Source organism: Girardinichthys multiradiatus, chromosome 20 (genome assembly GCF_021462225.1).
Source record: "Girardinichthys multiradiatus isolate DD_20200921_A chromosome 20, DD_fGirMul_XY1, whole genome shotgun sequence".
NCBI classification, from domain to species: domain Eukaryota; kingdom Metazoa; phylum Chordata; class Actinopteri; order Cyprinodontiformes; family Goodeidae; genus Girardinichthys; species Girardinichthys multiradiatus.
The window spans coordinates 21,241,509-21,253,629 of record NC_061812.1 but is presented as its reverse complement, the minus strand read 5'-3'; the positions used below and the strand labels follow the sequence as shown (position 1 = coordinate 21,253,629).

Here is a 12,121-nt window from a genome sequence, read left to right as displayed (position 1 = left end):
AAATTCAGGCGGCCTAATTACGTGCCAAGGTATCTCATAAACATGTACCGAAAGAGACATTTGCCATTTCCACATTCATAAAGCGGCTGCTGCTTGAGAGCGGCTACTCTGTGCTGCTGTATTTGTCGACCTACAGTCAGCAAGAATGCAGTGGAATCAGGCTGGAACAGCGCCCACTGCAGTCCGAACACAGCAATCACCCCGACTCATTTCTTTCTAATTGGTTTCGCCTCGGCCAGTCCGCGGAGAGCTCACCTGCTTTTAATTGGACTATCGCGACAAGCTGCTGAAGTGACGTCAACCCAACCGCTTGACAAGTTTTCACGCGACGATATCTGAGGATTTTCGCGCGAGATTAATCTTCTGCACCGCGGAGGGACGCGCTGTTCAGTAGGCTGACGAGAGGAGCGAGGGGCGCAGGCATCTTCAGCCCGTGGATGGATGTATGGATGTAGGGCAGAGGGGACACAGAGCATTTTGACATGGACCAAATAGATTTTAGTTGAGAGCAAAAGAGCAGGGACATTGACTTTATATGAATAGTCTGGTGTGAGTTATTTTCTCCCCACAAGCTGCTCCTTCTGTTACCCTGAAATCAGCAAAGATACATTTTTTTTTGCGCAAGTGGTCGGTGCGCCCCTGCCTCCGGATCCATGGGTTGCACTGTGAGCGCAGAGGATAAGGCTGCGGCGGAGAGGTCAAAGATGATTGACAAAAACCTCCGAGAAGATGGAGAGAAGGCAGCAAGAGAGGTGAAATTGCTCTTATTAGGTAGGTTACCTCTGGAGATTGCTCCTGGGTTTATAACATTAACGGGAGGAAGTGTATATTTCCAAAGGATAATACATCTCAATGGTTTAAATCAAAAGTAAAACAGAGTTAATCCTCACTAGGTTACGTTTTATATTAGCAGTAAGATAGTCACACATCTACCCAAGAGTCACAATTTAACAGTAGTTAACATGTTATTAGTTAGCCAACTTAAATGTCCTGGTTCCTGGAGATAAAGACAGATATCATCATGTCAACAACCTGCCCTGCTTTGCTTCTCAGAGCTCTGAGCTGTTTTTTTGTTTCCCAGAAAGCCTAATTTAATACAGCCTATCAAACCTGTGGACCAGGGCTAAACATTAACAGAGCCACCCAATGGCTCCACTCTAGCAAAAACACACCAGTCACTTTCGTACACAGCAAGATTCACTCCCAAGTGTTAGATAAAATCAACCTGTTTTGCTAAAACGAATCCTGCAGCTTGGAGACAGTCGTCATTCTTCCTTTAGCCTTTTCCTCTCATACTGAATGTGCAAACACACTCAGGCAAACAGCAACACACATCCTCCCACTCATCACCATATTCTCACTATCCCACTTATCTTCTTCTGCTGTCTTTTCTTCCCATCAAAAAGAGTCAGAAATGTCTTTTTTTTTAATCATTTCTTCTAATGCATGGAGTTTTTTTCTTGCTTGTGTGTGGTGGAAGGGCAGATGGGGATGGAAATGTTTCTTACTTGCAATGTCAAGATACTTATATGGGACTTGATCTAGCAATGTGGCTGGTTGTTTAGGTTTTGATAACCAGAAGCTAAAAAGATGCAACCTTTTAATAATAATTATAAATAATACAGATGCATCATTTAGAGATACTTTTGGGTTCCTGATCCAACCCCAATAATTTAAATACCTGCTGATATTTTTAGAAAAAATGTTACTGTTTATGTCTATATGAAAAAAATCTCTGCCTAATGCTGTTACACCTGTAATAACTATGCTAAAGAGCTGCTAACTCTGTATGCAGACTGTGAAGGGTAAGGAGAAGGATGGGGGAAATAATGCACCTCACAGCATACCGGTAGGGCGCTGCTGTCAATCTATTGGCTTTATTGGGGCCTAAATTTTGTTACTACAAAATTCTTCTGTAACAATCTTTTGTGTCATGAAAAAATAGTAATTATTGATAAACAGAGACCTTACGGGGTGTGTACATGAGAAATTGGGAGAAGTTGCACTAAACAGGTCATTGTAATAGTAGTTTCTCACTTTAGTTTCTTTAAATGTTTTCAGCAACTTTTAGTAGCGATTCACGAAGTTATCACTGGTAGCATTGCTAACAACAATACTGGTCTCTATGGTATTTCTATATTGTAAATGTTCTTAACTTGTGTATACATTCACACTGCAGGCAAAAAGTGGTCCAAATCCACCTTTTTGTAACATATGTGACCGGTGTGTGGTTCTAAATATGATACATGTCAGATGTTTTTCAAAGCAACCTCAGGATGAAAGATCATGTTGAATTCCATCTGACTTTCACATCATTGCTTCTGATACAATTTTGGAATGGAGTAATCAGGAAGCCGTGAGATCCAATGTAAACAATGGACAAAACATTAAATGTGTGCACCTTATTTTGGAGATGCAGGTTTCAGCTGCTTTTATTTACTTTTTTAAAGTTCCATGCAAAAGTCTACTTGCAAGTATGTCAAGCTAATTACATCAAAATACTACTTCCTGTTACTAGAATTGGTTTCCTTTAAAATCGAAGTCTTGCCACAGTAGTATTATTATTGCAAACACTGCTGATTGAGCTATTCATAATTTTGATGACTTCAGTTTCAAAACTTCAGAAATCAGGCCCATAAAAGGTTTACAATGGAGTCCTTAGAAATTATTGCTGCGCCAAACATCTGCACAAAACATAAACATTTATAATATTACAATTTCTCCTTTTTATCCCTAAAATATCTCAGAAAAAGATGATGCTTGGAAGCAGAGCTTACTCTGCAGCAGCATATTTTCCACTGAGTGAGTTCTTCACTAACAAGCTTCACCATCGTGTTTAAACTTTAAGTAATCTGCAAAAAAGATTCTGTTGTTATATTAAGGGTGCAATTTTTTTTTGGTTTTTGCTGATTGCTCAACCTTCAAAATTAGAATTAATCCAAATATGACCCTTCAGCAACAAAACACCATGGAGTCTGGATCGGTGGGCCCACCAGAACTAGCCATTTCTGGTCTCTGGACAAATGATTGGTGCTTCGCTCTTTTTGCTGCTCTTGTATTATCTATTATCCACACCTGCAGCAATCTTGATGGCTGATTGTACCCTTTCCTCACTCTGCTGTAAACCTGCCATCACCTTGTCTGCTTTTGTATGCCAGTGTTCCTTTTTTGGCACTAACTTCAAAATGAGATGTATTCTCAAAGGTGTGTGATATCAGACACAGAGTTCCTTTTGTTAAAGGGTGACAGTATAGGAGTAGGTGACACCTGAGTGACATGCACCGTGAGTCATCACAATAAACTTTGACAACTCATTTTGAGCACCAGCAAGGTGGTATTTAAAAATATGGAAGTTTATAGCTCTCAGAACATGTTAAAGTCTGCCACTGAGACAATAATGCAAGTGTTAATTATAAAATGGATGAGTTAAATTTAGAGATACATCCATCAGGCTTTTATAGCTCGATACCAATTTTATTTAAAAGTCTGACCTCTTGATTGTGACTTTTGATTTCCCAAGGACAGTAATAACACACACAAACTAAATTAAGTAAACTAAGTACATTTTGTTTCAACAGTTGAACGTAACAAAAATAGGCCATGATGGACACATACTAAAGGTAATTGACAGAGATAGTAGGTTTGAAGAGAATTGAACAGAAAATGAAGAGATGAAAAGATTATTCCTATTTATGCATCCAACTTAATTTTGCATTTCAATAAATAGAGAAAACAAAACTGATTTTTCTTTACTTTTTTGGCTGATCCCCACTCAGAGCCACTCAAGAAAGAATTGGTTAGTTTCAATCATTGGCCAATTGATTGGTGCATTGATAATTATTTAATTGTGGTGCTTTTCCTGTTAGTAAAGTGAAAATTTGAACAGCTTTTTGTTGGTGTATCTAGAAATTAGTTTTGCACAATTCGGACTGCCAGATATGTAAATTGGCCATTTCTTCCATGATCAGCTTGAACCGGTTATTTGTCAGGTCAAATTGACTGCAACCCTGTCAATAGACAGACAAATATCATGTTCATCAAAGAACTTTGAAATTTAGTAACAATCACATAAAAGTTGAGGCTTAAGTTGATAGTTCTCTGAATCAAAAAAAATGTTGAATCTTCAGGTCAAACTTTAAACTGTAAATCGGAATCAACCCTTAAAAGCTTGATCGCCACATCTCTATGGGCAACGTTTTTTAAGTTGGTCCAGACCAAAAGAAATGAAGCACATTTTGTGAAAAGTTCAGTCTATGAGGTATATAACGTACATTTAGCATTCATTATGTGTCCCTGTTGGCGTAACAACTTATTCTTATTTGCAATGTTGTAGCCACATATTTGTTGTGTTCACATGTATAAAATGGATGTCCTTGCTGAGATCATTCTGATTTAATCCAGACATAACATCAAATTAGCAACACACTCGGATTGCATTAATGACATGCTAGCGAAAAATCAAAATAAAATAGGATATTAACAGGGCGAAAAAACAGGAGAAGCAAGACCATTAGTAAGAAGCACGTAACACAGCCAGAACCTGCCCCAGAGGCAGTGCAGGCAGAAGAAGAGGTAGAAGACAGGGACAAGTCCCTGCTATGTCAGCCACAACAAGCAATTGCCAACCCATGTGAAGTAAATCTTCATCAGTCGTTACAAAGGGTTTGGCATAGCATTACACGGTGTAAACTATTGCTTAATCTCTGGTATTTAACCTTTGTAGCAGTGGCTAATTTTTGACATCTTTGTCACATTTCAAAGCTAGGTTTATGTGATGGAACTTTTGAAATATGAAAAACAAATGCTTGGAGTGGCTCTAACTGACAGCTGACCTACCTACTTTTTATTGATTCAGCTAATTATTTGACCACATGGGGGCACTCACAAACTATGTATACAATAATGAACAATAAACTCATACTTTATATTTGTGACATGACTTGATGTGCAGTTTCATCTTGTTTACGCACACGCGAGATACTTCTTGATACAAATGTACAGCTGTATACCTTCAAATGCCATAGATAGGGAAGTTAAAGAAGCAAATAAGAAATAGGAGAGAGCGCAAAGTAAACCTATTTCACCGTCAGTTTCAATTTTATGAGTTACAGTTACTTTACCATGCTGCCTTATAGAACCCATACATGAGAGCAGTCATAATGAGTATTGTTTTTTCTACAACCTAACCAAACCTGTAAATTCTGTACGTAACAGAATCTTCATAGTAGCACATAAGATATATATTTGTGAGTCTGTTGTTTGACTGTGCTTCATCTTTTTCTACATAAGACATCTCAGTAGTTTAGTTTAGTGGATATTTGTTAATGAATGTTGTTTTCATGCCACTTTGCCATGTCATCTCTTTCTAGTCCTTTTTCTATTACATTCACTTGCTTTGAGGAGTAAATGACAGTGTCATGCTTTGACATTTTTAATATTACCATTGCTTTGAGTAAATCCATCTTGTGTCAGCACCCCAGCAAAATTAAAAAAAAAATAATCTGTACTGAGCTGTCTGACAAATTGGCACAATATACCCTCATTAAATAATGACTTGCTCAAACAAAGAAGAAATTAAACAAGCAATGTTGGTTTGCAGATGGATGAAAAGCCTCTCTCATACAGTCAGAAAGCTACCAACATACTCTGCCTGATGCTTTGGCTGACTGCGTAAATATTTCAATATATGTCCGGAGGAATTATATCAAACCTATTTTGCTCACGTATTAATGGGTATATACAGATCTGCTTCTTGGCTGGGTGCATTGACTTCATATATCCTTTTATGTTAAATGAAATATCCAACACTATACCAAAACGTTTACAAATCAGGTTTATTTTGTAGGGACTGTATTCTTTTGGAAATATGATGTAGCAAACAGAAGCTTAACCTCTCTCAAGATGAAACTGCATTATAAAATAATGATCTTAAGAGGATCAGAAAGTTTCTTGAGCATTGGAATATGCATAGACATGATGCTTATATAAGTGCTTATTTTCCATGTATATTTATTCAGGTTGGCATAGTAGATCTTCATAGGTTCATTAAGTTTTTCAATAGAAATTACCAGTGGTAGTTCAATTAAAAGTTGATTACAGGTATTGATTGATTCTTTTATTAAGGTGACATTTGTAATGTATGTGATTATTCTTTACTAGTTTGTTGACTCTAGCTTTATAATTATTAAAGGTCCATAGGAGAGTTTCCTAAAATCTTAAATCTATATTGTTATGTGTTAAGGCAACAACTCCTCTGTTATCCAAATTTTGCTCGGAAGGTTCTCTCAGTCTACCCTTTAATTACTTTCTTTCAACTTTGCACTGCCACTGACAAGGACAAGCAGCACTTCAAAAATGCACTAAGAAAACTAGCTGACAACTTCCTGCTAAGTGGCTAAGGCAGCATGAAGAGCATTAAGTAAGAAGAGCCTGTAGAGAACCACATATTCAAAAGGTGTCAGCTTTTCCAGATAAACAGAGAATATGTTACCGGATGGTGGCCTTCAACATGGTGAAACCGTCTATTTTATAAATAACTTTTGTTCTGTTTTGGCTCTGTAATTAGTTTTATTTCCTAAGGTTTTTACCTTTGTCTTTTTCTGAGTTTTCCTTTTTTGCTTCTGACAAAAGTGCGAAGTTGTTCATTTATGTATTTCAGAGATTATTGTTTGGTAATAAACCAGAACTTTTCAGTGACATAATCCGTGTGAGTCCATATGAAATTCTCGTGATATGATAACGTTGAGTAAAAATATAAAACTTTTATGGCATTTATGCAAAAATAAAATGTGTATCACGATCTGATTGCCTTTAATTAAAACAGGAAAGCAACAATTGTCCCTACCGCTGCTAAAATATTATAACATATTGACTATTAAAGCTATTACAGTGTATTGATTATTGTTATTGTTATTTTTCATACATTGACTTACAGAATAAACACTTTACAAATTTGGTAGTAGTTTCCAAGTGTTATTAATTTTTACATTTTGCTGTTCTGTTCTGTTATATAGTAACACAAGCATAACAATCTGATAGCGGCTGGTCAATTAGTCAGGCAATCTGCTCTCAATTCAATTCAATTCAGTTTTATTTATATAGCGCCAATTCACAACACATGTTGTCTCAAGGCACTTCACAACAGTCAGGTACATACATTCCAATTAATCCTAACAATTGAACAGTGCAGTCAGAGTTAACCTTTTATTCAAATTGGATAAAAGGTTTTTCTATCTAAGGAAACCCAGTAGATTGCATCCAGTCAGTGACTTGCAGCATTCCCTCCTCCCGGATGAGGATGTAGAGACAGTGGACAGTCACTGGCGTTGACTTTGCAGCAATCCCTCATACTGAGCATGCATGTAGCAACAGTGGAGAGGAAAAACTCCCTTTTAACAGGAAGAAACCTCCAGCAGAACCAGGCTGAGTGTGAGCGGCCATCTGCCACGACCGACTGGGGATTTGAGAGAACAGAGCAGAGACACAAAAAGAACACAGAAGCACTGATCCAGAAGTACTTTCTATGGGAAGGAAAAGTAAATGTTAATGGATGTAGCTCCTTTAATCGTTTCACCTAGAAAGAAAAAAGAGATAAACTCTGAGCCAGTTTTCAAGGTTAGAGTCTGAAAGAGAGCACATATAATTAGTTACAGTTAAGCTCAGTCAATCGCCATGTCTAGGAGAGAGAAAGGGTTAAACACTAAAAGACAGGGCTATGTGGATCATCGGTAGAGGGTGAGTATTAAGTTGTTGCCAGCAGAAGCTCAGACGATTCCCCTCTCCAGAAAGGTGTCACAGGTAGACACAGAGCCAGGCCAGGTGTAGCTTCTAGGAAGAGAATAGAGAGAACAAAGTCAAAAGCTGAAATAACAGCAAATAATGCAAAATTGGAGAGTAGTGTGAGAATGTAGCGAAGAGGATGAAAGTGGTCGTTATGTCCTCCAGCAGCCTAAGCCTATAGCAGCATAACTACACAGAAAGTTTCAGTTCAGATTATTTAGTTAAACGGCGCTTATTTACAACAATGTTGTCTCAAGGAACCACACAAAGGGTCCCACTGATGGTCATTGTTATACTAAAAACCACAAGGATTGGGGATACCTCCCTCTGTCAGACTGATTATAACCATTGGAAAAGAGAAGGGGTCATACAGGTAGCAGAAATGGAGGGTGTGTTTGCACCTCAATCATAACTGAGCTGGTTTAGGCTAAACCTGACTCCCCCTTTCTCCAACCAACAGGGAGGGAGGACGGCTCCCTCCCTGATAAACTAAGCCACTCTAACTATAAGCTTTATCAAAAAAGAAAGTTTTAAGCCTAGCCTTAAAAGTAGACAGGGTGTCTGCCTCACGGACTAAAGCTGGGAGCTGGTTCCACAGGAGATGGTTGTTAGTCTGCAGTCGGTTGCCTCCTGTAGGTTGCCTTAAAACAGTTTTACTTTAATAAGAGTGATGGATGGTGCTCCCTTAGTTTCCACACCATGCCCGACCTGACTTTTTTGCTTCCTGGAAATATTTCCAAATATTGGAATTTGTTTGTCTTGTAAGTGAAGCATTCTTTCAGGCAGCTGACAAGTAGTGTGTAGCAACAGATGGGGAGGGGCAGTGCTTCACTACTCTGTGATTCATACAAAAGTTCCTGACTCGCTGGCAATACCTCTGAGATGTCATTAAAAGGACTTTGTACTGTTTTTAAAGCCTTGTTGTAACTCGATACTAGTAACCAGCCCACTGTATGTGACTGTTCATAGTTATAAGTGTCACAGTGGATACAAACTACAGGAAGGGGGGCAATAATCTCACACTGAAGAGATTAGATGTGTTTTTAAGAAAAGATAGAGTCATAATATACTTCAGGTTTCCAGCCAGGACCAATGCATTTTATTTAAAACAAAATTACAGTTTATTTAAAACTCTCACAACAACCTGGTTCCATGTTGACACTGATTTCACTATGTTGTACCATATTCCATACTAAAAGTTACGGACTAGACCACAGATCCTCATCCTAGTTAGAATCAAGGACAAAAATAACTGATACAGGTCCTTCTCAAAATATTAGCATATTGTGATAAAGTTCATTATTTTCCATAATGTCATGATGAAAATTTAACATTCATATATTTTAGATTCATTGCACACTAACTGAAATATTTCAGGTCTTTCATTGTCTTAATACGGATGATTTTGGCATACAGCTCATGAAAACCCAAAATTCCTATCTCACAAAATTAGCATATCATTAAAAGGGTCTCTAAACGAGCTATGAACCTAATCATCTGAATCAATGAGTTAACTCTAAACACCTGCAAAAGATTCCTGAGGCCTTCAAAACTCCCAGCCTGGTTCATCACTCAAAACCCCAATCATGGGTAAGACTGCCGACCTGACTGCTGTCCAGAAGGCCACTATTGACACCCTCAAGCAAGGGGGTAAGACACAGAAATACATTTCTGAACAAATAGGCTGTTCCCAGAGTGCTGTATCAAGGCACCTCAGTGGGAAGTCTGTGGGAAGGAAAAAGTGTGGCAGAAAACGCTGCACAACGAGTAGAGGTGACCGGACCCTGAGGAAGATTGTGGAGAAGGGCCGATTCCAGACCTTGGGGGACCTGCGGAAGCAGTGGACTGAGTCTGGAGTAGAAACATCCAGAGCCACCGTGCACAGGCGTGTGCAGGAAATGGGCTACAGGTGCCGCATTCCCCAGGTCAAGCCACTTTTGAACCAGAAACAGCGGCAGAAGCGTCTGACCTGGGCTACAGAGAAGCAGCACTGGACTGTTGCTCAGTGGTCCAAAGTACTTTTTTCGGATGAAAGCAAATTCTGCATGTCATTCGGAAATCAAGGTGCCAGAGTCTGGAGGAAGACTGGGGAGAAGGAAATGCCAAAATGCCAGAAGTCCAGTGTCAAGTACCCACGATCAGTGATGGTCTGGGGTGCCGTGTCAGCTGCTGGTGTTGGTCCACTGTGTTTTATCAAGGGCAGGGTCAATGCAGCTAGCTATCAGGAGATTTTGGAGCACTACATGCTTCCATCTGCTGAAAAGCTTTATGGAGATGAAGATTTCATTTTTCAGCACGACCTGGCACCTGCTCACAGTGCCAAAACCACTGGTAAATGGTTTACTGACCATGGTATCACTGTGCTCAATTGGCCTGCCAACTCTCCTGACCTGAACCCCATAGAGAATCTGTGGGATATTGTGAAGAGAACGTTGAGAGACTCAAGACCCAACACTCTGGATGAGCTAAAGGCCGCTATCGAAGCATCCTGGGCCTCCATAAGACCTCAGCAGTGCCACAGGCTGATTGCCTCCATGCCACGCCGCATTGAAGCAGTCATTTCTGCAAAAGGATTCCCGACCAAGTATTGAGTGCATAACTGTACATGATTATTTGAAGGTTGACGTTTTTTGTATTAAAAACACTTTTCTTTTATTGGTCGGATGAAATATGCTAATTTTGTGAGATAGGAATTTTGGGTTTTCATGAGCTGTATGCCAAAATCATCCGTATTAAGACAATAAAAGACCTGAAATATTTCAGTTAGTGTGCAATGAATCTAAAATATATGAATGTTAAATTTTCATCATGACATTATGGAAAATAATGAACTTTATCACAATATGCTAATATTTTGAGAAGGACCTGTATAAATTACTGACAAAACCTGTCCAGAAATTATTGTTTTTTTTGCACAATGTTAAGGAACAGTTTAAGAAAATGATCACATCTCAAGTTCTTATATATAATGATTGGATTATTTGAAGTACAACTTTTAAGTATCCTATTTAAATAAACAGTTTTGATTTTCTGAAGTGTGTTGCCCTTCAGAGGTTATCTTATCTGCTAAAGGGGACTCTTTTAGGTGCTTCACTTTATTAAATGAGAGATTAGTTTTAGAGCTTAACAGGGCTAAGTGATTCCTGCTATCTAAAAACTGCTCCAATCTGGAAAAGCTCACAAAAACGCTGAACTATATGAATATTAACATTGAAGTAATTTACTTTTACATATGACACAGGTATTCCACAACTGAATGTGTTGAATAGCTGGTGTATTGACCCAGAGTAAATATTGGTTACAAAACCTATGCAAGGTAAAAATATTACTATAATATTTTGGCTAAACAATGTTTTTGTTGATCTTTTTTTTTATACTGCCTTACTCTTCCATCAAATAGTTTCTCTGGCCAGATACATTTAACAAGGTTGATTTTGTAATGCCTGTTTAACATTTTTAGAGACCCAAGTCCAGCTGTAGAGAGCTACTATCCTCCAACGTTTGGATTCATCCCTTGCCCAACACACCTGAATTAAATGAAAGGCTCGATAACAGGCCCTTGCAGAGTTGAATGCCATACTGATAAGGGAAGTTAGCTATTTCACTGAGGAATTTTGGAGAAGGGATACATCCAAGAGTTGCAGTACAGTAGCTCTTAAGGACTGGACGTGGGCACCCCATTATAGAGGTAACCTAGTACAGCCTTTGTTGTAATCACCTCTAAATATTGACTTCTATGTAGACACGTGAACAAAATTGTTGGTACCCCTCAGTTAATGAAAGAAAAACCCACAATGGTCACAGAAATAACTTGAATCAACAAAAGTAATAATAAATAAAAATTCTACGAAAATGTACAAATGAAAGTCAGACATTGCTTTTCAAACATGCTTCAACAGAATTATTTAAAAAAATAAACTCATGAAAGAAGCCTGGACAAAAATGATGGTACCCTTAACTTAACATTTTGTTGCACAACCTTTTGAGGCAATCACTGCAATCAAATGATTCCTATAACTGTCAATGAGATTTCTGCACCTCTCAGCAGGTATTCTGGCCCACTCCTCATGAGCAAACTGCTCCAGTTGTCTCAGGTTTGACGGTAGCCTTTTCCAGACGGCATGTTTCAGCTCCTTCCAAAGATGCTCAATAGGATTTATGTCAGAGCTCATAGAAGGCCACTTCAGAATAGTCCAATGTTTTCCTCTTAGCCATTCTTGGGTGTTTTTAGCTGTGTGTTTTGGGTCATTATCCTGTTGTAAGACCCATGACCTACGACTGAGACTAAGCTTTCTGACACTAGGCAGCACATTTCTCTCTAGAATCCCTTGATAGTCTTGAG

General features: G+C 38.6%; 1 protein-coding gene across 1 annotated transcript in view; it reads left to right on the top strand.

Moving 5' to 3' along the window:
* Positions 1-115: 115 nt before the first annotated feature.
* The window catches only part of gnai2b (guanine nucleotide binding protein (G protein), alpha inhibiting activity polypeptide 2b), a 65,887-nt gene continuing 53,881 nt past the window's right edge, over positions 116-12,121 (top strand). Inside the window, exon 1 of the mRNA XM_047348392.1 lies at positions 116-771. Within this exon, the coding sequence (XP_047204348.1) occupies positions 654-771 (118 nt within the window). The 5' untranslated portion in view covers positions 116-653. The remainder of the gene's footprint in view (positions 772-12,121) is intronic.